Source organism: Marmota marmota, unplaced genomic scaffold (genome assembly GCF_001458135.2).
Source record: "Marmota marmota marmota unplaced genomic scaffold, marMar, whole genome shotgun sequence".
In the NCBI taxonomy this organism is placed as follows: domain Eukaryota; kingdom Metazoa; phylum Chordata; class Mammalia; order Rodentia; family Sciuridae; genus Marmota; species Marmota marmota.
The window spans coordinates 89434858-89462770 of NW_026000026.1; the positions used below are offsets into that span (position 1 = coordinate 89434858).

At 37.0% G+C, this 27913-nt stretch overlaps 1 protein-coding gene across 2 annotated transcripts in view; it reads right to left on the bottom strand.

Annotated features, from left to right (window-relative positions):
• Positions 1 to 27667, bottom strand: part of LOC107135802 (zinc finger protein 474) — a 51165-nt gene extending 23498 nt beyond the window's left edge. Inside the window, exons 1-3 of one of the 2 annotated variants that reach the window (XM_048811852.1) lie at positions 27502 to 27667; positions 13213 to 13296; positions 4201 to 5451 (exon numbers count right to left, since the gene is read on the bottom strand). In XM_048811852.1, coding sequence (XP_048667809.1) covers positions 4201 to 5235 — 1035 coding nt within the window. In that variant the 5' untranslated portion in view covers positions 5236 to 5451; positions 13213 to 13296; positions 27502 to 27667. The remainder of the gene's footprint in view (positions 1 to 4200; positions 5452 to 13212; positions 13297 to 27501) is intronic. The other variant, XM_048811851.1, reaches the window with a different exon arrangement.
• Between the last annotated feature and the right edge of the window lie 246 nt (positions 27668 to 27913).

Below are 27913 nucleotides of genomic sequence, written 5' to 3' on the forward strand. Positions count from 1 at the left end.
AGAGAGAGGGGGAGAGAGAAAGGAAGAAGTTTCTGTTGTGTAGAAATAACTCCATCTCCAGTATTTTTTTAATCAAGGTACTCATTAATAACTAGTTCCCTTTCATTCATTCTTCTCCTAAACTCCAAATTTGTCTTATCTAGCAGATACCCATGCACACATTCAAAATGTATAGATGCAAGAAAATCCATGCCACCCTTCTCAGTCTTTCTGATTTTGACCTTCCCACTAAGAGTTTCCCACATTAAAGAAAGAGATACTTCACCAGGAAACAGTATTTATACCTTTAAATCACATATGTTAACTGGCGTTTGTGTTACAAGGGTACCTTCTCAAATACATCTGGAGAGGAAAACAAGGAAAAGAAAGGCAGTAAGATATTTGGTAATGTAGAAGACATCACTTTAAAACACCAGATGGCAGCACCAGATGCTAGAGATGTGTCTGAGGAGCTTTTAGTTCAAACCTGGTCATAGAGGATGCCAAGAGGAGCTTAAAACTACATTCAGAGAGACAATTGTTTGTAGAAAAGTTAGTGTTCCTTTGAAAAACATGCCTATTTAGCAATAAAGGGCAGGATTTGTTTTAAGGACAATGTTTCATGTGTTACCAGCAAATCCCAAGAAAATTACCCCTAGCATTACCTAACTAATACATAGTTAACTAGGAAAAGGCCGTTGTTTATTTTACTCTGTCAATTTGTGTTCTCATTATTCTGAAAGGTTCTAAAGCTAAAGAATAGATTACCAACAGCTTCTGACATTCCATTTCATGGAACTTATGAACAAGGACTAACCAGTTTCTAAAGCAATAAAACAAAAAAGAAAGAAAATTGGATTTAAAATAAAGGGTCCATTTATTCATTCATCATAAAATAAGAAGTAATAATGACTTCTATTATTATATTCCTCAGTATAGCTTAGGAAATCATTTACTAAATAAACATCAAATCTCATTAAATAGATAAAACATTAAAATTTAAAATAATAATTTATGATTTTCTATATTATATGTCAAAATTTCATTTGACATTAATATCACATTTTAAATCTTGCTAAACTGGATACTGTTCATCCAGAGTTTTCCTCTTTCAGAGGAAAGAAAAGTAGCTCAATGCTTTACCAAATAGTGGGGAGAGCAACAGTCCCAGAACAGCCACACCCTTTAAATACAAATTCACACCAGGTTCTATTCCTCTTAAATGCTGTTAGTTTCCTTCACAACCTTGCTGTGAGATTAGAAGAGTAAACTTGGCCTATATTTCAGATGATAAGCAGTGGGACAAATTCAAACTAATATGTGGTTTTAGGGCAAAGAAAATGCCTTCTGAGATCTTGGAGGTGAGCTTGTTTTATCAGCATTTATTTGTGTTCAGATTTGACCAAAGGATAATGGGAGCATCTGTGTCAAAGGGAATGGAGCCAAACTGTGTTGCAGGAATATTCTACACAAAGGGCAATGCACTGTGCCAGCAAAACAGTCATTGTCACCCAACTGAAGTGAATTGTTTCCAAGTAGTAAAATCATAATTCAGAAAAAAAAGCCATTTCCCTCACCTGAGTTCAATTCAGGTTGAGGGAACCTTGAGAATATTAGGTAAGACAGGTGATTCTAATCTGAAGTCTGATCAAGGGTTCTAGAGGACAATTGCTCCAATTGACAAGAGAAGAAATGAAGTAGACATTGAATTGTACAAAGGAATGCCTGAGCATTCAGCCAAAAGTTATCTGTCATGGGGAGATGCGATTTTGAAATCTAATAATGTTATAGGGTAATGCTTTTTATGGAAAACAAGAGATTCACAGCACTATGTAGATTTTTGAATGGTACAAAGAAAGAAAAACTTCCACCAGGTTAAATTGCAACGGAAAAAGAATACTACACTATGAAGGAAAGGTTTTGTGCTGAAAGCACTGTGGAATGACAAGCATCTTCTCCAGGGAGCTCAATGCTTAAACCATCTATGCTTTTCTGAAGCCTAGGAATATCTTCCTTTTTATTATTTGAAATGGAACTCAGGGGTGCTCAACATTGAGCTACAACTCCACCCCTTTTAATTTTTTTTTTTTTTGAGATAAGATCTTGCTAAACTGCCCAGGCTGGCCTCGTACTTGCTTCAGCTTTCCAAGTTGTTGGGGTTACTATTATGTACCTGGCTAAATTTCTTCCATTTTAATTAACCCAAGCTTGTTTCAATTCTGGCAACTAAGGGGATCCTAAGTTGGATGAAATTTCTATGCCCTCCACCGATGCCTGTATGAATCCCTAACAGGCCAGCACACATTTGACAGTGGTGGGTGCTAGTTTCCCAATGATACATGGGTTTCAGCCTGAGAGCAGGGTTGGGTACATGTTGATATGGCAATGTCCTCTATATGGCCTTACTCAACTTACCGAAATGTACAAGTCACCAAAGGGCTATCACTGTCCTCTTTCTGACATTCTCCCCTCCAGACGACTGGGTGAGTCAGGAAGGTGTGTTTTTGTGACACTGTGGGCCCAGCCAGCCTCTTTTAGGAGTGTGACTGAGAGAGTACATGTTGTGCTCAGCCTGTTGGCTCCGGTCTTAGAGCATAAAGTATGTGTTACAACAACAAGCACAAGAGTCCTAACCACACTCCTCCCTATCTCTAGATCTGTAATGAGAACATTTGAGGTAAATGCATACAATCAAGAAACAGGGCTGCAAGTTAGAATGCTAAGGGAGTTTCTGATTTGCAGCCATGAGATGCAGATTCTTTTTCTCTGATTCCAGACCCCACACATTTTGGAAGAAAAGCAACAGCCAGAAGATGGGGAAAACAGATCATGTTTATGAGACCAACTTGAAATCCATACCACATTTAAAAAGCTTGGGGTTTCATTATACAAAGAAGCTAGACAGTACCAGCCCCTACCCCAATGTTCATTGGAAAACTTAACCCAGCTCATTAGTCTGATTCCACCTTTAGAATCATTATCTTGGAATCTCCTAAACCAGTAATTCCATAATCATTTCATTTTAAACATGGAATTTAAGAACAAGGACTAGAAAGTCCCCAAAGTAATAATTTAAAGAAAGTTGGATTTAAAATAAAGGGTCATCTTCATTTGTTTGGCTTAATCTTTTACAACAGCTTGAGTAATTTGTGTTGCCCCAAAGGTCAATTTATAGACTTATTTGCTTGCTGAAGACTGTAGGAACTGCTATTGCAGAGGCTGTGGTTTGGAGAATTTCAGAATACTGGGCATTCAAGAAACAAGCCACGGAAAAAATCCTTGCCATCTCGTATTATAATTTGATATTGTGTAAGGTGTGACACAGACAGTGCATCCATTCCCTGGTTTAATGACAGGACAAACAGCATGGACCTTATCCTATCTTATAGTAGCCACTTTGATTGACATCCCTACCCAATCCTGGTTGATGATGAGACCCCAGGTAAAAGTCCAAGAATTCTTCACCATACAAGTTGGGGACACCTGGAGGTACATATTTAGTGACTAAAGTCAGGGGTCAGGACCCTGTGATCAGTCCACACACAGAATATAGAGCAACAGTGGGATTAAGCACCTCCTAGAACCATAAACATATATCTAGTTGCTTCAATGTCTATGCTGGGGTTAAACCCCCATTTATTATAGTTGTGTAAGTGTTATAAGAATGTTGTATTTGCAGGGCATGTGTATTTCTGCAAGTGCTTCAGTGTTTAATTATTGCTAAAGTCATTTGAGGTTTTTGACATAGATTCTATTTTAGTAAGATAAACTCAGCATAACCCAACATTGCCAAAAATGAATTCCTAAGGTAGATGACTAAAATAAACCAGCAATAAATATTGGCTGTTGGAATGGGAATTATATCTCTGTAATGTAGACACAGCATTAATGACTCATTTTCAAATAACACTCTCTCCCAGGGATAATTGGTATGAGGGATCAGGGAAGAAAGAAGTCCATCTCTTTTAGGCAGCAGAATTGAAGAGGAATATGAACCCCCCAGGCAAGGGTGTTCTTAGGTCTACTTTGTCAAGAGAGATATTGCCCCCAGAGTCCACAGGGGATCAACTTGGACAGGCTGCATTGAGGCAGAAATAAGACATTGAAATAAACCATCCTAGGGGCTGAGATGACTGATTTAGGGAACAGTTTTTTCTTATTCCCTTAGAAGCTGAATGTATCCCCAGATACACCTAATGCATCTTACATGGCATGAATTACCTTATCAGTCACACTGGGTGCTGCCATGTTCTTTTGATGCTTGGAATTAGTGGATGCATTTAGGCCATCTTTACTTCCTAAGGTCAAATTCTGAACTTGTGATCCATTGGATTGAGCTTTGCAACTCTTCTGGTGCACCAGAAGGCGATCTGGGGCAAAAGTCCGTTTACAGTTTGGGCAGGGCACAAGTTGAGCTTGACTTGACTCCTCTTGGCTGGGCCATCCAGTTGGAAGGGGCTGAGGCTTCTGTGGGAGTGGCAGGCGGAGCTCCTTAGGAAGCCTGTCGTTTTCTGCTTTCCACTTTTCCAGGCATTTGGGCTCATGAATAGGAAGAGAGAGTGTGCCAAATTCCCTACCACAAATGTAGCAGATGAGAGTCCTTGGTCGGGCTGGGATACCACTAGAAGCTTTCTTGGGGCTGGGAAGATCATCAGAATTGTTGGGGTTTGGTACTCTGGGACCTTCACCCTTTGGCTTGCAGCTTCTCTGGTGAACAAGGAGACGATCTGGCAGGAAGGTGCGGCCACAAAACTCACAGGGCAGCAACTGAGCCTGGGCACTCTGAAATGCTGCCTCATTTTCTGCTGTAAGACTGTAGGACCCACTGCCACCGAGAGGCTGAGGTTTGGAGGGTTCTGGCCTCCTCAGGTGCTTGGGCAACTTGCTGTTTTCAATACGCCACTTCTCCAAGCACTGGGGTTCATGAATGGCTAGTGATTGGGACCCAAATTCTCGGCCACAAATGTAGCAGACCCGGAATCCAGGCCTGCGGGATGGGATCACAGGGAGGCTCAGCTGGTTTTCCGACATTGTGCTCCTAATTGGCCGTTTTGATAGTATCACTGTTCCAGGTCTACTCTTCTGAGCATTTGTCTTTATTTTTTCCCTAGGATTGACACACTCTGCTTCTGGCAAAAGGCTAAAATGGGTGTCACTCAATAGGATGCCTTGGTTGATGAGGAAGGTAGGTTCCTTTGAGTGGTGGAAAGTTTGTTGCAATTCGTTGGAAATCCTTTCCTTCTTTTCTCTTTCCATTAACAAAGAAGGTTTTCTCTAGAGCTTGCTCTGATTTGAGGCCAGATTCACTCTGGGCTTTTGCTTAGAGTGAAGACTTAGAATGAGGTTGGCTGTCCTAGGTTTCCATATTGTTGACAGTACCTTAGGCCCAAAGACCATGACTCAGAGCTTCATTGCAGGGCCGCTGTCTGGAATGTTGGAAAGTCCCCATGAAACCTCAGATGTCTCCAAGATCTGTGGAGGTAGGGTGGGAACATAAATAAAGAAGTTATTACACACACACATACACACCCCTGAGATCATAAGTGATAAAGGGCAGTACTGTTTTTAATTGGACTTGTATCCTCTTTGGCTAGCACAGTAATCAGCACACATGATTTATTCAATAAACATTAAAATAAATATGAAAAAAATTTCTATTTATGAATTGCACTGTTACTATGTTGAAAGAAATGTTCTGCCCAAAGAAAGATTGACAAATGCTGTATACTGCAGATACAGATGGCACAAACTAAGAGGCCGAGTTCAGGGTGAGAAGACCACAGAAGAGAAAACTAAGAACTGTGAAAATTAGATTAATGAAATCAGCAGATCATGCAAAGTAACATACAAACTTCCTACCTCAGGAATTCTTAACTTTTTAGTGCTATGGATCCTTTGACATTTCTATGAAACCTATGGACTTCTTGTAAAAGCAAAAGAAAAAGAATTTTCATTATTGTAGATGAAACCAATGTTGTTGAAATTTGTCCAATATTTTTAGTTGTGATGTGCATTTTAATTGAGATACAATAGTATTGCAGACTTCTTGAATATCCATGGACCTGCAGTGAGGAATCCTGGGGGTATATCTGCTCATCTTCTATGCCCAGATGTTGTTTGGTGCTCTATCTTTATGCATCATTCTTTATTTTCTTGTTTTGTATATGTATGTCTTCCAAATGTTTTTTTTTTTTTTTGGTACCAGGATTGAACCCAGGGGTTTAACCTCTGAGCCATATCTCCAGCTCTTTTTATATTTTATTATAGATAGGATCTCGCTGAGTTGCTGAGGGCCTCACTAAAATGCTGAGTCTGGCTTTGAACTCACAATCCACCTGCCTCAGCCTCCTGAGCTACTGGAATTATAGGCATGTGCCACCATATCAGGTCCAAATACTTTTTATAAAAAACATAGCCATTGTTTTTTCCCTAATGAACCAGAAGAAAGAACCAATAAGATGAAGATAAGATCTCATTATGGGCAAAAGCCTAAATAGTTTTTTATCTTGGGGAAGTCATAAGTAAATTTTACTATGAGTTGTCAATCTAGCCCAAAAAAGAAAATTTTCAGAAGTCTTAAAACTTGTTCATTTTCTGTGTGACCCAGATCAGGGTTAGAGACTCAAAAGCATGCATTCAGATCTTGGTGAGAGAAGCACCTGATCTGAGGCTAGACCCCATGTACCACAGCAAACACAAAAGTTCAGGCAGAGCAAGTACCCAGCAATAGTAATATGGAAACACAGGGTATCAGGTTTAAAAGGAACAAAATAGAGCTGTGAGATCTGAGCCCAGCTCCTATATTTTGATGCCAAGAAAAGTCTGAATCTTTGCAGTTCAGAGTATCAAATCAGGTCTGGCACAGAGAAGGAAGTTGTTCTTCATTTTGACAGATCCTAAGACAGTGATATTAACACATGTGGCAAAAGAATGTGTTGGCCCCAAACACAGTGGCCAGCATAGAAAATGAAACTCAGAGAGAACTACCACTTGATCAGTACCATCCAGAAGAGAAAGTAAGCCCAAAGAACATAAGGAATAGGGTAAAAATATTTCACTGGGATTTTATCAGCATATTCATAAAGTAACCCCAAAACTACTTTTTTTCATTTGCTCTGATTTTTTGTTCACCAAGGACTTCATGATTTAGTTTCCCATTTTCTCTGATACCAGGAAGCAACAACGCCAAAAGTTCACAAGAAGACAGATTAAAAAAATCAGTGCAATCAAATTACCTCCTTTCTTCTAAACTATTTTCCCCTCCCTCCTTTCTCCCCCACCCCTCTCTCTCACACACACACACACAGCTGTCAATTCTGTTCCCAGAAGATTAGAATACTGAGAAAACCCCATAACTCACCCCAACACTCCTACATTTCTTTTCTGATGAGGTAAGAGAGTAATATTTACGTGCCAGATGCCGCACTAATTTTTTTTACATATACATAATTTCCGTTAATTCTCAAATCATGATGAGGCAGGTATTATTATTTCAACTTTTTTTTATAAACAAACTGTGACTCAGAAAAGACAAGTAACTCACCCAAGACAGTTTCTAAATGACAGAACTGGGAATCAATTCCAGTTCTCTTTGGCTCCAATATGTGGCTCTTTCCATTATTCATTCTGCCTAAATTCCACCAACAGAGCTTCTTCTCTTTAGTTTTGATCACTTTTTAAATGCACTATTCATATGCCTCAAGGGAGGGTGTAACTAAGCTCTTACTAGTCTTTATGTTCCCCTTTAGGAGAAGAAAGAGTCAAAAAGGAGGAGCAGGGAGAGGGCACAGATGGGAAAAGCAGAAGAGAGAGATTGGGGTTCTAGAAGACAGGATATTTCCTCAAGTAGAAGAGATCATTTTATTTTGCTATATGTGTGGGTTTTTAGATGATTTTTTTCTTACGTGAAGTGCAATACAGATGCTTTTCTTGATTTCACAAGCATCTGAAGAAAAAATGTACATAACCAGCCAGGGGTGGAGTTGGTAGGCGGGGGGTGGGGAGTGCAGTAGATCAGTGATGACTGTTCACTCTGTTTTGACAATGGACTCAGAGCCCAGCTTGCCCAAGGAGGCCGCGTGCTGTTCAGCTTGCAGCCACATCACCATTTGGATGAGAGATGGAGCTTTATGGTCCACAAGCATTTGTGCACACAAACAAGTTCTCTACCACAAACATGATGACACATCTTAAAATCCCATTTGAATCTTTATCTCATCTTTTCCTATCATTTCTCTCTTATCATGATTTTATAATGGTGTCAAAGTATAAAAGATGAGGTTGCTGGAAATGAGTAAATTTGGGGGACCTGAGGTATCTAATTCTGTCAGTGATTCTGCTAAGGCAGTATGCCATGGCACAGCATGGTCAGCTGCTCTACCCTATAAGTTAGTTCTAAAAGCAAAAGTTCTGGAAAATACTAAATACATATACTTAAATCACTTAAGAAATTGGCCTGTCACCCAGACACATCATAAAGCAATGTTGCTAGTTTATAAAGAGAACCACTTTGCAAAGCCAGCCAGCTTCACCCCAAGCATCTGTGGAGAAATGTTCACTCAGTTGGCCTGGATTCTTCATTTTGACCATATTTGCACATTGGCCATCTAAAGAATGTCTTGGAAGGCTCACGTTTTATCAATATGATGCCATTTTTCCATTCCCTTTGGGGTTTATGGGAGGGGGGAGAGACAAATTCACAAAGTTAAGTGTAATAACCATGGAAATCCAAGATCTATCTTGGCATTAGAGGCGTTTCTCTAAAAGAGGGGAAAGAATACAACCAAAAGTGATTAAGTCTTTTAAAAAATAATTTAGTCCTTTAAAATAAAACAAATATAATTGGTATATAACATGACTCCTCTTGGTTATTATTGAATATTAATACTTTAAATGGTTGCACATATAAATAAGAAAGAGTTGAGGCTGAAGCTGACGCTGAATGAAATTCTAAAGTAAAGGGGTTTTGTTTTTAATACCTTTCATCCACCCCACTCATCAGCTGCCACTTTTCCCAGCCTACTATCCTCATATTTCTCTCCAGTCTTTCTTACCTATGGGTCTTGCTTTCAAAAAGGAGCTGATAGACCCATTTATGACTGATGAGGCAATAGCCCTCCTAGAGTCTGGCAGAAATAGCTAGTTTCTTACCAGCAGCTATTTTTCCCAGGTCTCTTAAATTAACACAGCTCTTTTAGCTGGGACATGTTACCGAGCTAAAAATCTATGAGTTTCTTTGCAGCTAGTAGAAGTATTGGTGGGACTTGTAAGACTGGAGGCACAACCTAATCCTCTTCCTTCCCTTTACACTGATGCTTAGAACATAGATGTGATGGCTGGACCTCTTAACAGACATCTTGGACCAGACTACCTCTACAGAACTGCTGACAGGACACAGCACAGACCTGAGCAAACTTAGGTCAGATTGTCACAGGGGTGGGAGTGGGGGTTAGAAGGGGAGTCCTAGAAGTCCCCTCTAAAGAGGAAAAGGGGACCTCAACTCAGCCCAGGCAGGTTTCTTTACTTTCTTTTACCGCAGTAAAGAATTCCAGGGCACATCAGATAGTAAAGCAACAGGGAAAAGAACACAGCAGGACAGGCTGGAACTCAAAGGAAGATGGCGCCCAGGTGCTCCAGGCGTGCACTTTGGGGATATCCAGTCTTCCTTTAAAGGCAACTGTGAGGGTGGGAATGGGAAAGCATGTGGCAACAATATTACCTTGGTAATGGTGGTTTCCTCTTCCTTCAGGAACCTCAGGTTGACATTCTCTCCCCATCTATAAGATGTTTGAAATGTGCCTAGACTATCAGTTCCTCTCTCTTTCTCAGATACTGAGAATTGAACCCAGGGATGCTTAACCACTAAGCCACATCCCCAGCCCTTTTTATATTTTATTTAAAGACAGGGTCTTGCTGAGTTGCTTAGGGCCTTGCTAAATTTCTGAGGCTGGCTTTGAACTCAGGATCCTCCTGCATCAGCCTCTGGAGCCACTGGGATTACAGGTGTACACCACCGTACCTGGATACCAGTTTCTTAAAATGCATTTCCCTTTGCTTTATCTAACCCGAAAATACATTGTGTTTGCTAACACCATATTTAAGCTTTAATCAAAGTGAAGCAGTTTTTATGAATGAGTGAATTTATAGTAACTATAAGATTTGTAGATTTCTCAGAAATTTGAGAGTGACAGACCTGGAGCAAAAAACAGACCCAGGGAGTAAATCCAATTGTGGGGATTCTAGATTTACAGCTATTGTCTCTTTATCCTTCCTTTTTTTCTCCTTCCAGCCCGTCTTTATTTCCTCTATCTTACCTTGGTATGAGTTGCAGCATACCTTTCTTGGACTTTACTCACATAAGAGAAATGTTTATTTCCACTTTTTAGGGGTTTCTGATTCACATGAAATTTATTAGAGATTGAAATTAATATTTATTTCAACAGTAGTTTTTGACTTTGCACAAAATGAGTTATAACAGTGATGTTTCAAATTTTAAGGTTTTCCTTTTTCATATTGTGGTACTAGGTATTATACCTAGAGGTGTTCTACAACTGAACTACCTCTCCAGCTCTTTCTCACTTTCTATGTTTTATTTTGAGGCAGGGTCTCACTAACTTGTGATTCTCCTCCATCAGCCTTGGGATTACAGGTGTGCACCACCACACCCAGCCAAAATCTTCCCTTTTTAATATAATTATTTTTTAAGGGTGTAATGTTTGGGGGCAAAACTGACTTATTAAAACATACATAATTTCTTTAAAATCAGAACCAAAAGACTCAAAACTATAAATATTGTGCCAATGGAGCTTAACAAATTGATTTACAACATCTCCCTTCCTAGAGATGTTTTTTCTCTTTCTTTCTTTCTTTCTGGGGGCAGGGGGAGACATTTTTCCACATGAAAATAAAAACTGTTTTTTTCTATGAGCTTTTTAGAGAATCAGGAAGAACTATTGTGTCAGTTATTAACTTCCTGTGCTGATACTCCCAGCCCTCTCTCCTACCTTCAGCTGGCACTGAGATTCTGTACAGCTCACTTCTGCTTTGCCAGCTGGCTCCAGGGTATGCTCTGCCAATAGCATTACAAAGAAGAATGCAATGCTGTAGGAGGAAAAGGGGACTGACTCTCCTTTGAAGACTTCCTGGCTGCTTGTGGCTGCTGTGCGCATCACCCCAGCTGCATGTCTTAAACCCGCAGCAGCAGTTCTTTCCTGTAGTAACAGCTGAATCCAGTTTGCAGTTTTTTTCAACTCTTGTAAAACTGACTCACTGACCTTCCCCCACCAGTTGCCATCACCAGCCCGTCTGTGATTCACCTTGAAGAAATGATTTTCAGTCCATTGGGCACCTTTTCTGAGTTTTAATAATCTAAGCCTCTTTCCGTGTATCCTTCAGCCTTAGGAATGGCAACTATCACCTCCCTTGCAGTTATTTATTTTTTGCTACTTAGGTTACAACCTCATTCCTAGTTAACAGCACTTTATATTAAATTCTGCTTAAATAACAGGTATCGTTTCTGTCTCCTGACTGACATAACCACACTCAGAATATAAGTGATAAAAATTTGTGCTACTCAAGCTGCATGTTGCTTTGGTATTGCAATAACGTGCACACACACACACACACAACAATTATTTCACAACATTGGAGTTAGTTGGCTTTTTGTCACTGTGACCAAAATACCTGACAAGAACAACTTAGAGGAGGAAAATTTTATTTTGGCTCACAGTTTCAGAGGTTCAGTTCATGGCTGGCCAGTTCCATCACTCTGGGCCTGAGGTGAAGCAGAACATTATGGCTAAAGATTGTGGCCTGCTCTGCTCCACCCTGCCCAAAGCATCTGGGGAGCAGAGAGAGAGAAAGGGGCTGCTGGAAGATGAACCTTCTGGGACAGGTTCCCCAGTGACCCACCTCCTCTAGCCATACCCCATCTGATTCTAGTTGCCACCCAGTTAGTCCATTCAAACTAAGATGGACAGATTAGATCATGGCTCTCATAAACTAATTATTTTACCTCCTTTGTTAACACAGGAGCTTTTGGGGGATACCACATATCTAAACCATGTCAGCATTTTAGAAAATAAGATGCTTGCTTTAATGTTTGAAACTCATTTCAGTCCACAGAAATATATCTTTGTAATTTTTATACCATCACCATGGTTTAAGAGCCAGAAAATGATGCTCTTCCACTTGCCAGTAACTGACCTAAATTATAAGGGGAAATTTTGCCATTTAAGTAGAGTTATATTTTCCTCAATTTTAAATGACATTCTGCTGATTACCCAACCACAGGCCATTGCTGCCACAGGGGGAGTCAAAGTAAAGTGATCCTACTCAGACCAAATATAACCAGAGGTGAAGGGAACTGGCCCAGTTTTCTGGCTGGTTCTCCACACTTCTTTCTGGGCAGTACCAGGGGCCACTGGCCCCTGAAGTCCTCAGAAATATGATATATGAGTAGATCAAAGGCCGTATGGGAACAAGGAACAATATGTTTAAGGCTAAAAACTAGAAAAACTTTCAAAAAAGTCATTTAGCCTAAGTCATGGCATAAAGGAATATTGGCATTTCCGGATTGATTTTGAATAGCTAGTAAAATTTTCTTTCTCTTGGTCTCCCCTTCACTGTTAAACCAAGAAAAGTTCTTTCACTTTCATTCAACCTAATTGTTAGGTATGGACATAATAGTCTATGGTGTTATAAAATCTATAGAAGTAAAAATGTGGGAGACAGGCCCTCTTTATACTTCTAACTAGAGCCTTCTGCAAGGTCATCTTATGTTGTTAAGGCTCATAATATCACCCTATGAAAGGTATTGTTAGATCAAGTCTATACTTTTCACTCTATATTGAGTATCCAAATCACAGATTACCCAAAACTCACAAATGCCACACAGGTATGACCTTGTAATTGCAATACTGACATCTGGAGTGGTGGAGAATTGGTTATGGAAACCAACAGTATAATCACATTAGAGGCCTATAATGCATTCAAAAGGCAGCCAGGGCTGGGGCTATGGCTCAGTGGTCAAGTGCCTGCCTAGCACGTGTGGGGCACTGGGTTCTATCCTCAGCATCCCATAAAAAATAAATAAATAAAATAAAGGAATTGTGTCCATACACAACCAATACATATGTATATTTAAAAAGGTAGGAAAATAGAAAAAGGTGGGGTGAAGGAAATCAGATTATTGACTAACAATGAGTAAAGTAACAAATGAGTAATTTCACATACCATAATTTTCTCACATTTAGGGTAATTCTATCCCAGGTGTTGGATCATAGGCCAAATATGGCCTATAAATATATTCTTTTTAGTCTGGAAAGAGTTAAAAATGTTTGAATTAGTTGCTATTATTTTAAAATTGAGAGATGTTCACATAAAATACAGATTTTTGTTTGTTTCTCTTGAAAAAGCAGAAGATCTAGCTATACAGAAACTACATCCCATGTGATCACATCCAACTTAAGCCAAAGCTGAGTAAAAGTTGTGCCTATAATTCATCCAGCCAGTCTTCACTTTTCCAAAGTTTCTCACCAGCCAGCTGAGTTAGTTTATATTTTATGTCCAATATTTCCCACTAGCCTGATTCTTTAATTTATAGTTCATGCTTCATTCTCTGAGGCATTTGAGATTTTGACCCTTGCTTGAAACTGCCTCTTTCCCACATTTTTCTTCTTAATTAAATATTTGAGAATCACTTCAAGGAACTGAAAATCTGAGCCCTTCAGAAATTGGGAATCCACTTGAAGATATCCTATCTTTTCTGGAAGATGTTATTACTAAAGCCACAATATATTTATTAGTAAAAATTTAGAAGGGAATCTTCCCAATGAAAGTAGGTTAAGGCTGAAATGCATGGTTCAAAAAGGGAGAAAAAAAGTCCAAAAGAAAATAAAGCATCAGTGCCCTAAAGAAGGACTGTTCCTAAGTTATCGGGAGTTATGAGACAACACACATTTATATATCAAAGAGCCAGCGTTTGGAACATCCATAAGCAAGACAATAGGGAAATAAAGACAAAAGTAAAACAATAGCAGACAAAAAATGTATTTCATGGATCATCTGCATGTTCTGAAGGCACTCCTGTAATTATTCAATTCTCATATGATATAATAAGAGCTACTCTTCTATTTAAGCCAATAGGCCTTGAGTTACCATTCAATGATGCTCCAGATGAGAAATGTTAGATGTTTTCTCTTATTGGCTTAAAGAAAGAACCAGTCAATTAAAATAATCATAAACAAGCTATTAATATAAAGTATAGTTGGATTTTCAAAATTTGGTCTGGAATTATGCTTCCTTGTGGGGATTACAAAATTGGGTGCACTTTTCTTTCTGCCAAGTTAGCATTCAAGAAATACTTAAAAATTAGTTTGAACCAAATATGTGTAAGAACAGCACAGCGATTTCTTCTCAACATAGAATGAGATCTCCTAAATCTATCCAGAGTGTAAGATAATGTATTTTGATTTAAAAAAAAAAATTGAAAATTAGGTACTCATGTTTTAGAATTCAAAATAAAAAAGATTTTAAAATAGATGGATGTGTTTACTAGCCCCATTATGTGATATGTGTGCACAGTGTTTCTACTCTCTTGATTTACTGTCATTCAGAGCAACACTTTTGGCACTGACTTCCAAGCCACAGGGAACTAGCATCTGAAGTGCAGTCACTGGACTAGTGTACCCAGGTGGAAACAAACACAATGAAGAATAGAGCAGCCCTTGGAGGCTGCTTGGCCAGGATAGATTGACATGGGAGAGATGGACCTGACTGTATCCTGAAGAAACCTTTTTAACTACATCCCCACTTTACCCTGCAACAGTCTCAAGGTTGTACCTTAGCTCCATCCACCTCTAGGAGGTCAGTACCTCCTGGAGCCTGGCTGAGTCTTAAATTGATCATTATTATCATTAATTATAGACATCAACACTCTCTGTTAATAATGATCTCTTCACCCAAAGCTAATCTGAGGAAAGCCTGGACAGGAAGTCACAGAGCAGGGCCCAGAAGGCAGGCTGGACTTCTGCTGTGTGTGTGAGTGAAAGCACCTCTGTGTTCATATGCTCATTGTGATTCCCCTGATGGTGACTCCTGGGACCTGGTAGTTGGGTCCACTTTGTGACTCATGTTTCTTCTGCTGTTGATATACGCCCACAAACTGAATGCTGTCTCTCAACATGGGCCTTTTGTGGCTATTCTCCCAACATCTCCTATCTTCCTGTGTAAATAAGTCATCAAAAAAACTATTGTCATTCCATTTGACATCACTGAATCTTGTAAACAAGGCACTCCTTCACAGGCCATATGGTTAGAGCTCATTGCTGACTCAGAATCCACTACATCTTTCCTGTCTCAGGAAGGCTTACACAAGATATCCCCTGATGAAGAAAACCACTAGAATGAATCTTCTAGTATCTACGGGGAAGTTGTTCATTCTCAGTATACTAGGACCCCAGGCAAAATATGAAATGTGGTGACAACTCTTTATTTGAAAACTTCCATAGTTTATGGCTTCAATATTATGTGGTTTAAATTTTACTGAAAGCCTCCCTTCACTGCATGTCCAATTACTATCAAATAACAAGGAAGTCAGTGAGAGTATCAATTGACTTGTTCTGTTTTTCTATAGTTAAAACAAAAAGATCTGCATGCATAGTTTAAGTCATACATAAAATTAGAAAGATTAGCATATTCAATTGGTCAAAGTCAATTACAGATCAACTTTGGATGCTGATGTCTCCCATCTTTCTTGTGTTTTCAACAGGACCTTTTTCTACCTTCTGTGTTCTATGTCACATTTTTAATGTTTCCACTTGTCTATTTGTATGACTAGAACAACCCAACATAATAAGAACCGATGCCATCAAGAAAAGAATAAAGATTAATGCCTCCCATGGTTGACCCTACTGCTGATTTGCTCTGGATTTTCCATTTGGCTGGAGGGATAAAGGCAAGGCTAACCAATTTACTGTTTTAAGTATGTGGTTTGTATATTCACTCTGCTATATGCTGGAGAAAGCAGAATATTATATATTTGAGGCAATTAGCCTACTCTGATCACAAGAGACCTCAAATGTGAAGAGCCTTTCCCCAAGTTCCTGAAAAAAAGAAGCAACAGCAGAAGAAATATGAAGCATGAAGAGGACCCAACTAGCTGGTGCTGACTTTAAAGATATAGGAAGGGGGCTACCATCCAAGTAATGTGGTTTTCTCTAGAATCTAAGAAAGCCAGAAAATAGATTCTCCCTGAGGGCTTTTGAAAGGAGCTCCGCCTTGCTGACGCCTCAATTCTTGCCCAATGACAGCCATGTTGATTCATGGAATTGTTAGATAATGAATTTATGCTGTTTCAAGCCAATAATTTTATAGTGACTTGCTAAACTAGTAATAGAAAACTGAATTATCTCAAGAGAAAAAAATCAGTTGTGTGAATGCAGCCTTCTGCAAAAAGGTTGTTCAGCCAAGTTTATCTATACTGTGCCCAGAATAATAGCCAGGAGACAATAACCCCAGCCCAAATGCCGATAGAAAACATCACCATGGGGGTCTCCGTCTCTTGGCCCTTGCTGAGATGTACTAGTTGGTCCTCTTGAATAAATTACAACACAATTCACTTATTGTAACAAAAGCACAAGTACACAGCATTATACGGTAGGTTCCCATGTCACTCTCTAGTTATTGCAGAACCCTCTACCAGTGTGGCTGAGAAAATAATCCTTTCAGATTGTGCATTCTCTGCAGTGTGGCCAGTATGTCCTTCCTGGATGACATTTGAAGCCTGTTCTTCTCTTTCCTCTTTGACTGTTTGTTTTGTATCTGCATATATATGTCAAAGAGAATCTTGACAGTTTTCTTCTGAAATTTGACTGACTTACACCCTTGTCTCTGACCAACTGACTGCATATATTTTTCAACTGTGTTCTCAGGATAACAACCAGCCTTCTCCAACAATTGGAGGTGGATGCTTAAACCTTTTAGGTGGAAAGAGTCACTCACTTTTGGTTTTGATCTAAGCTGAAAACACATGTCCACTTTGTAGAGTCATTTAACTATAAGGAATTTTGACATAAGACTATCTTCCAACTTGCTGTGCCATTTATAATCCCATTAAGTATTGTCCCAAAAATTCATAGGCATTTACTTATCCAGTGTATATATCCAAATATGAACACGTCAAAGATGAAATATGGAATATATTGTACAAAGAAGATAAGAACATTGAGATGTTGCCTGTGATGCTCATAAAGAAGTACATTTTATTTTAACACAAGGAAGAGATTATTTTGTTTATCAATGAATCTGATTTAGAATTTCTCCACAAGTGAAACGGAGTCTTTTGAGGGTAAATCATCGTCATTAACATGATGTAGCTGCCCTAAATGTGTTTTCCTATGTGTGTGCTTCCGCATGAAGAGAGACATAAAGTAATTCAGCCTCAGAGTTTGTTGCTTAAATCTTTGGTGGATGCCTGGTCTGTGTTTGTCATCATGTCCCCAGATCTCAGTTGTGCTGCTGTGGTTTGATGCTGAGCCAAGTCTCTCTCTCTCTATGCACTGATGGAATTGACTAGATCTATTTGCAGAAGTTCACACTTTCCTAGGGGCACTTTATCATTATTCATTCTATTACAACTTTAAAATGTATCTTGCACCCAGAGATTATTAATGTTAATTTTTAAAGTCTGTTTGTGACATAAATGCATTTCATTGCAATTTTTGAGATAACTGTAGATTCAAACAAAGTTGAAATAAATGATATAAAGATATTTTGTAAACTTGCCTAGTTCCCCCCAGTGGTAACATTCTGCAAAACTCTAGTGTAATATCTCAACCAGGATATTGACATTTGTATAATCCATAGATCGAAGTCAGAATACCAAGTTTTACATGTGTGTGTGTGTGTGTGTGTGTATTATGGTCTATCGAATTTTACTATTTGCATATTAACCACTGAACAGTTCCAACACCATAAGGATCCCTTATGTTACCTTTTTATAACCATACCTATCTTCCTTCCTCTACCTCTCTTGAGTCACTTTCTCTCACTCCTGAACTCCACTAATCTGTTGTCCATTTCTAAAATTTCATCATTTCAAAATGTTGCATAAAGGGAAATTATATAGTACATATTTGGATTAGTTTTTTTTTTCTTAGCATAATTCTCTGGAGATTCATCCAAATGAGAAGATGGGGATGGGTGTATGTGAAGATGAGTGTGTAGACAGATATAAATTAATGAGTGTGACTAGTTGGATTGTATCTATGTGTGTGTACAGAAAGACATAAATGTGTGGAGGGATATGTGGATGGGTGTGTATATTAATAGGCATGAGGGAATGGGAGTGGTGGTGTAGAGGTATAGAGGGATGGGTGTGAATTGTGGGTATGATATGTATTTGGCTGTGAGTGGATATGTATGTTGGTGGATGAGTGTGAATGTGCTGGTAGTGTTGGTTGTGTGGGTCAGTGGGTGTGTGATGAGTTGTGAAATGTGGGTGAACTGAGAGAGGAAAAAAATGGTGAATAATTTATTTAAGTAACCAGGAGGGCATATTGGAAATAAATAACAGAAAGTCATATAGCTGGTCTTGAGAATTTTGATTTTCCTCTGGGAAATGGGGAAACTATAGATTTTTCTTAAACCACATAGGATTGAAAAAAAATAATCATGGATTGTGAAATCTGGAGAATTTTAACGTTTATCATATAAGGACCAGGCAAACTAAGTACTCCATTTTCCTTAAATGGTTTATTGCAGAGTTTCCTTTAAATGCAAACTTTTATTAGGAAATAGATTGCTCTGATTTATAATAATACAACTGTACCTTACCTCTTAAAACTAATCATACTACACAAATCCAGACTTATTGGTTCCCTCTAATACTTGAGATCTGTTTAATATAGGTTCAAACAGTTAACTCCATGTTACATCTTATGTTACTAGTACCTGACATATGTCTAAGTATTTTTGTTAAAAATCTTGATCAAAGATTTTGAGTATAGCTCAGTGTAGAGTGATTGCCTAGCATGCTCAAGGTCCTGCTTTCAACCCCCAGTACTACAATAAAAAAATAAATACAAAAATCTTGACAAATATCTCTGGAATGTTCTGCTATAATTTTGCTGCATTTGCACAGAGCTTAAATAAAAATGAAATGATTTCTTTTCAGCAGCATCTTCCATTTGAGTGCCAAAATAAATTTCTATTATTTTTATTCCTCTTTCTATGCAGATTTTAATTTTGACTAAGCTATCATATTTATGCAAAAAAATTGTCTAAATCAAGCAAATTGTGAAATGCACAGATCTAATTTGCTAACTAAAAGCTGAAAAAGTATTTTACAACAAAGAATCAAGTAAGAACTTTGTTAGTCTCCACTATGAAGATCTTCTTGTTGTGGTTGCTATTCATTTGTTTATTTTGTTTTTTGGTTTACCCCTCATATAAACTCAGACCTAGGTTCAAACCTTAACTCCAAAATACCTATCAGATGTGGGATCTTGAATGAGATATTTAAACTCTCTGGGCCTAGTGTCTTAATATGTCTAGTGGAATTTAACACTCACCTTAGGTCATTATTATGAAGATTAAAAGTAAGATAAAATACTCAGCAAATCAGTAGGTGTTAAGTCTGATATGATAATTATTATTATATGGTTTTTAAAACCTTTCTCCGTCCATGTATTTTCATTAAAAATGCAATAGGTCAAAAAATATAATTAGTAATTTATGATAGCTTTTCAAAATTATTCTCCCTTTTCTTAAAATGTTCTGAGGAATTCCATAGTTTTCAATCTCTAGATAACTCAACCATATTTTATTTTAGATTTAACTAAAGGATATTTCAAGAGTAGCCCTGAAAGATGTACTAGATAGTTATGAAAAATATAATCATATTTTTAGACAGATCAAATCAATATGAAATAATTTAATCACTCTGCTTGCCATTCTCATTGTCCCTGCTAAGGACACTTGTACCACCTCTGGTGAGGTGACCCTAGGTGACCATGTTCCATAGCATGTTAATCAACTCCCCATCCCCAGTGGGAAATGATTGGAAAAGAGCTGGGTGCTGGACAAAAGGCCGGCTCACAGAGCAAGACCATGAACAGCCCTCTTTCTAAACCCCACCTAAAATGGGGAGCAGGGTGGGTCTCTAGGTCTGCTCATATTTCTGAAGTAATTCAAGCAAGAGACTTTACTGAAGACAGGGCTGAAAACCCAAAGAGGGAAATTCCTGATCATTAACATTCTGCTCACTAGAAATAAAAACAACCTGGCTTGAGAGCATCTTTGACTTACTCCCCTAGCATTGTGAAACTTTAATGAGAAATGACTTTTTAGTTATTTTGGTGTCTGGACCAGAGAACAGAGTCTACTCAACTGTTTGGCTAGTGATTTCCCTAGAACAGGTAGTCCCTGTGCTTCCCCAGGGCCAGGTTGTTAGTTTCCCCTGTATTTCTTTGAACATGTATCCTTATAATAAATGCCCCTCTATCTGAGGACACTTGAGTGAGGTGAGAAAGGCTTGCCTAGAACAGGATTTATGGAATAATTCATTTTATACCGAATGCTGCCTTTGGTAATGATACGCAGAACCAATATTTGGGGATATAACTTTTGAGTTCCCACTATTATCATTGCTTTATTCATTAGAGATGTTTGCCAAAATCCCAACCCTTCCACTCTTGAGTTAACAATCTATTTATTATAGTGTGTTAATTTGGTTCTATATCTGTGACAATTGCATGCCACTACAAGTAAAGAAAATCATAGTCCAGTTGCTTAGAGAAATAGAGGCCTGTCCTCTTCATCAGTGAGAAGTCTGGAGGCAGCCAGAAGCTCCACAGTGCCCAGGCTACAGTGATGGTCTGGGCCTTTCTCTCAGGCTGCACATACTTCATTATGAAATTATTTAAATGATATCATTCTACTCTCTTCATAGAAAGCAGATGGACCAATCTTAGGATCTTTAATCCTGGGGGGTCTAGTATAATGGTGCGCCTACAAGTTTTCTGAGGTTAACCCAGCTCTAAATTGAACTTTTTGGAGATTTCCATCAGCTGGGGTTCTAAGGAACATCAATGCAAGGCATCCTGAACATCCTCTTTCATCTCTTGTACCTTTCCTGACCTCTCATGCCCGGAAGTCACATCTGCAGGGGTACCCCCACATTAAATGACAAATGCTGCAGATAGACCCTGAACTACCTAAAAAGGGTTTTCCTTCTTTATCTTGAGAAACAACTCCATGATTTTCCATCCCAAAGTGCAGATGAAATACACTTAATCAAGTCCTCATTTACTTTCAGTGGACTTTCACATTTCTCAATATTTTTCTTTTGCTCACTGTACTTTCCTCCAGTTGCCTAGTTTAGCTTTCTTTTAAACATAGTAAGCTGGTTTTAATTTACTTGTTTACATCATCATGTTCCCAGTTTTCTAACTTTTCAAATATCAGGAGTTTATTTATTTATTTAGGAGTTTATAATCCCATGATTATATGGGTGAACTATCTCAAGACATTATGGAATCAATATTTGAAAACTCAAGTGAAAGATCTTTCCTGTAAATATCATGTGGAAGAATGACGTGACTTTAGGCTCCACATCTTGATCTTTTAAAATTAATTATAAAATTCCAGTTATAAAAATGATAAAACAAATCCAGTTAGTAAAGATTATTAAATTGTAAGTGAGCCACAATAAAACCTATTTTATTTAGGCAGCATCCATTTAAGTAATTTTAGTGCAAACAGCATTTTTTTGCTTCTTATCATCATGCTTTTCTGGGAGTCTTTGCTGAAAACTTTGTTTGGGAACTGCTTATCACCCCAAAATACCCCAAGAGTTAAGATAATTTAATTCCACTTGATAGGGTGTTTTAAATAGGAAATAGCTTGACTGAAGAGAACAACATGGCTTTCATTTTTGCTTATTGAATGTTATTTGTTTCAAATATAAGATGGTTCACTTGGAAATAAACAGGGAAGGAATCTAAGATTTATCTTGTTTTAATGTTGCATAATCCTTCAATATTTTTGAGGGAAAATGCCATGAATTGATGCAAGTCATTTAAATATTAACTTTGTATTAAATATTTATTATTTTAAAGTGAATTTGCATATAGTCTTTACAAAACATGTTTCCATTCTTTAATGAATACTTACTTAAAGACTGTCAATAAACTGGAATTTTATTAGTTATACTTATTATAGTTAGAGTTAGTGATATAGCTATATTTAATATAGTTAAATAGTGTATATGGTTAATAGAGTTTAATATAATAGTTAACATAGTTTAATATACTTATATTATTAATAGTTTATTACTATAAATATAACATAAATTTGTTATTATACTTATTATTATCTCATTGAGTGCTCTTTTAATTTCTTAGACACACGAATACACTCACACATATACTCATCTGTACCTTCCTTTCATATTTCTTCTAGGGGAAGGGAATGTATTGATGATCAGTATGATCTTCATTTAGCAATAAATGCTTACCAGGATGCTTATCTATCTAACTTAATTTGTCATGATATGCTTCATTATAACTAGGTCAGATGGTACTAAACCAACCTTTTGACCATATCTTTTACCTTGGAAGAAGTCACACTGGTGATGGGGTCACTCTGAGACAGCAAGAAAGATACTTTCTGTTGATCTAACTCTCCAACTAGATCCTCAGCCTATAGTGGGCTTGCATATAAAATGCAGGGTCAGGAAAAAGAAAGAAGGAAAGACAAAAGGTGCTACTACACTCGAAAACAAGTTATCATGCTTTTACTCCCTGTGATTGCCTGTTAATAATTTGACAGAAAAAAGAACACCTTACCCTACTCTACTTGTCTTATTTTACTTTCCTTCTGTTTTCGTTCTCATCTCTTGATTTTCTTGGCTTTTTGAATCTTAATGCATCTCCTTTCCCACAGTCTTTCACTCCTGTCTCCACTCGGCCCATTTGACATTGGATAACCTTTTATGATATTGCATGAACTCATACAGAAACATTTCCACATTCAGCATTGCAGAGACTGCTTGTTCTTTGGGGATGTTTGCCTGCACTCATACATCTACTGCCAGACAGGTGTGCCTTACAGCATGTGCTATGCCAGCCATGATAGGTAAGTAATCACTCTGCCTTTGACTCCTGTAATCCATCTTTTTCAGAGCAATCTCATTTAACTCTGTAAATTGAAATTAGAACCCAAACCTCCTCTGACTAAATGCTTTATGGTTGTCCAACTATTGTCCAAATAATATCAAAACTCTTGACCATGAGGGTCCTCTGTAATCTGATACCCACCCACCCCCAATCTCTGCTTTGGTCTCCTTTCACTTACCTTTTTCTGTACTGTGCTTCATCCATTTCACCACTCATTTCCTTAAACAAGCTAAACTCTTTCTCCCTTTGGGGTAGGCTGTAGGAGGGACTGGAAAGTGGCTTTGCATATGATCTTCATTCATTAACCACCTACATTTTTGTTTTGTTTATTTGTCTGCATGTGTGGTTATTTTTCTTCTTTACTTAGATATAAACTCTACAACAGGGATTTGCTTGCTCTCTGCATATTTTATCCTCAGCACCTAACCAGTGGTGCTTTGTAGGTGCTACCAAAACACATTTGAATATTGAATGAGATTAACTTGATCTTATATTAAAATGTTCAACAAAAATCAAGTTCATTATTTAAATAAAGGAATAAAAAATAAAACAACTTTTGAAAAGTTAAGCTTCATGGTATTTTCTCAAGTCTTAGGAATACTTGAACATTTAACTCTTGTTCATTTCTCTTCATAATACGAACTAAAAGAATTGGTAATATAATTACAGTATAGCTTTCGATGCATAATTCAAGATAAGTGAGAACACAGCCAAGGACTATGCACTGGATGTTTGCTTGCAGAGATTTTGATCCAAAAATATTCTGCTCCTCTTTTTCCCTGTCTAGAGCAATGTCTGGAATCCCGTAGCTACTCAATGAATTATTGAATAAATGAAAATTAAGTTCAAGACATTCTGCCTAAATGGACTTGAAAAATACATATTTTTACTGGGATTATGATTCTTGAATAAATTTATAAGCATATTTTTGGCTTTTACTTAATATAGAATCACTTAAAATCAGGTTACTACCTAGGGAAATATTTGGGCAACATGCAAGGAAGAATGCTCAACCTGATTCAAATTTTTGTGTATAGTTCACTGGCAAGTAGTCATGGAAGGAGTCAACATCTTCATTTGTTTTGAATACTTGCTTCACTACCTACAAGCCAAGATATGTTAGCTTATTAAAATTAAATGATGCCAAAAAGGATAGACAAAGAGACCCATGGAACCGAATAGAGTCTGGAAATATATTGTCAATTCACATATTAGTCAATTCATTTTTTGACAAAGTTGCAAAGACAGCTCAATGAAGAAAATGAAATCTTTAAAACAAATGACAGTGAAATAACTGGATACATGTGAGGGGAAAATTAATGTCAACTCCCTACTTTCACTACACAAAAATTAACTCAAAATAGATCATGCAGCTAAACCTAAAAAGTGTCTAGAAGAAAACATAAAAGAATATCCTTATAATCTTAATGTTTGCAAATATATCTTAGACAAAACACAAAAACCACTAACTATAAAAGAAAAAATGTAAGAAATTATACTTTCTTTATATTAGAAAATTCTGCTCTTTAAAAATCACCATTAAGAAAATTGCAGTACAAGCCACAGATTAAAAGATTTTAAGATATATATCTAAAAATGTATATATATATATATATATATATATATATATATATATATATATATACACACACACACAACAAAACAATCCAAATTTTAAATATAAGCAAAAACTCTGAGTAGATTTTTGTTAATAAAAAAAATGGATTGTTAAGAGCCTGGGTATGTAGCTCTGATAGAGTGCTTGCCTAACATAAACGAGGCCCTAGGTTCAGTCCCCAGTATCTCAAAAAAGAAAAAAAAAACATACATAAGCTTATAAAATAATACTCAACCTTACTTTTAAATGTAAACAAAACTACAGAGATATTTCTAGATACACACATTAGAATGACTAAAGTTAAAAAGATTGTCAGTGTAAATGTTAATGACAGCATGGAAAAATTAAAACTCACACATTCCTGGGAATGTGAAATGTTATAGCTACTTTGCAAACAAATGTTTATGCCAACTTTACTCATAATAATAAAAAGTTAGAAACAACATAAATATACATCAACATCAACAGGTGCACAGATGTTAAAAATGTGGCATATTCATACATAAAGTGTTGCTCCACACTAAAAATAAACCAAGTACTAATACACACAGCAACATGGGTCCTCCTCCCAGGAATGTGATGCTGATAATGTCAGACACAAAAGTGTATGTACTGAACAAGGGGCCCTTTATATTAAACTGTAGAATAGGCAAAGAGAATCTGTAGTATTCGAAGTAGGTCAGTGATTGCCTGGTAGTTAGGTGTGAAGGTGGAGAACTGAATATCAGTTAATGTACATGCTCTTGACATCTTTGTTAACTAAATAAAGCTAATCGTTTGTTAAAATCATCAAATTTTATACTTAACATGGATGCATCTTGTATGTTAATTAAAAATCAATAGAGATGACATGCAGATAAGAAAAGACATTTAAAATGACAAAAGCTATGATTTTATATATATATATATATATATATATATATATATATATATATATACATACATATATAACAGAATATTATACTATATGTGTATGTGTGCTTTACAATTTTTTATCCAGTTATCTATTGATGGACACTTAGTTTGGTTTCTTATCTTGGTTATTGAATAATGCTTGAACATGATCATGCAGCTATCTCTGCAACATACTGATTCCACTGCCTTTGGATATATACCAGAAGAGTGATTGGCAAATCACATGGTAGTTTTAATTTCCTGAAGAAACTCTATATTGTTTCCATAATAGATGTTCTAATTTATTTTTTTCACCAATTGGTGTGCAGGGATTCCCTTTCCTCATTCATGCTGATGCTTGTTTTTATTTTTTTATTTTTTTGATCATTTGATAATTGCCATTTTAACACATGTAAACTGATATCTCATTGTGGTTCTGATTTGCACTTCTTGATGATTGCTAGTGCTGAACATGTTTTGTATACCTGTTGGTCATTTGAGTAAAATGGTGGTAACTAGGGTCTAAGGGTAAAGGTAAAACATTCGTCAAAGAGTACATACTTTCAGCTATAAGGTAAACAATTACTGGAGACCTAATGTGGAACATAGTGGTGACCTAATGTAGAAGGAACATAGAGACTATAATAATAATGTGTTATATTTTTTAAATTTGCTAAGATAGTGGATCACAAGTGTTCTCATCACTCACATCCCCAAAAACAAGGAAAAAAAAGGAAAAGAAAAAAGTTAACTATATGAGGAGATGGATACTTTAATCAACTTAGTTGTGGTGATAAATTCACAATGCATAAATAAAACATTTCACCGTATTTTCCAAATATATGCATTTTTGACAATAAAAGTAAGATAAAGCTGGAAATTTTTAAACTTAAATTGGTGGTTAAGAAAAAAGACTAGTGCAAGAATGTTGATAGCAGTTATTATAAGAAGGTCAAACTGAAAACAAACCAAATACAAATCAACAGAATAGATAAACAAATGTGAAATGATCATATAATACAATTATACTCACCTGTAAAAAGAACCAAGCCATGGAACAACCTTAAAAACTTTCTTTTTAGTCAAAGATGTCAGATACAAGAATATAGATTGTATGATTCTATTCACATAAAGTTCATAAATGTCCAAATTGTTTTTTTGATGACAGGAACCAGAACATTAATGGGAAGATTGACCAGAAAGAATATGAGGAAAATTTATGGAGTGACAAAAGTATCCTATTCCTTTATTGAGATGATGGTTACATGGTTGTATATATGTGTTAAAGTCATTGCTTTTCAGGAACTTCAATTTAAAGAATTCAAGTTTCAAGGACTAGGAATTAAACTAGGGACTCTGCGTCTAATAGAAGATTCATTATATTTTACTTCATATAGATCTCATCTCAATTAATTAAAAAAATCAGCCATCTCAATTGAGTAACTATAGTCTTTATCACCCCTTTCTTTTCATGGATAATCTGACTAATAAACATATGCTACTGAAAGAATATTTAAAGCATATTTACTTTTCCTTAAAAGAAAATTGTTTAAAATATTATCCCTTAAAAATGGAATTTGATTATCTTTTAACTGTTAGAATATTTAACTCATCATTGCCGGTATTATCTAAAGAAGTAAAATGATATTGTTTTGTTTATGAGTATTTAAAGACGAATTATTTCTCTTTGGTTTCCTTTCCTATAGTTAGGGAACATTTATTGTATACTGATGGAAAGGAAGGGGAAGAGACCAAGAATGTCTAAAATAAGCAGTTATTAAGTGAGAGGAAAACTCTGAGACAAGAGTAAAACACACCTTTTGATAGGCTTACCTTGTAATATTTGTTCTTTATCTGTCTTTTTTTGACTTTTCTAATAGCATGCCAAGCCCCTCTGAGGACTCGGGGAGAGGGCTGGTAGAAACAGAAGCAGAAAAGCTGGGAGCTCCAAAGTTCACATCCCCTCTTGTGGGACTTCGCATTAGTATGTGAAGCTGTTGGGTAATAGGAACCCCAGCCTTTGTCGCCTGGATGTATCCTGGCAACCTGTCAACAAAAGGGACAAGGCTAAGTTTTCTAGCAACCAATCGGGAAAATCAAAACAGGGGGCAAAGGAATCAGAAACAGACAGGGAAATAGGTATGGACCTCAGTTTTCTTGGAAGTTGACTCCAGGAACTTTAGCAATGGACTGAGCATCCAGAGGCAGAAGAATTTAAGTCACAAGGTTCTTCCTGGTGTAGAAA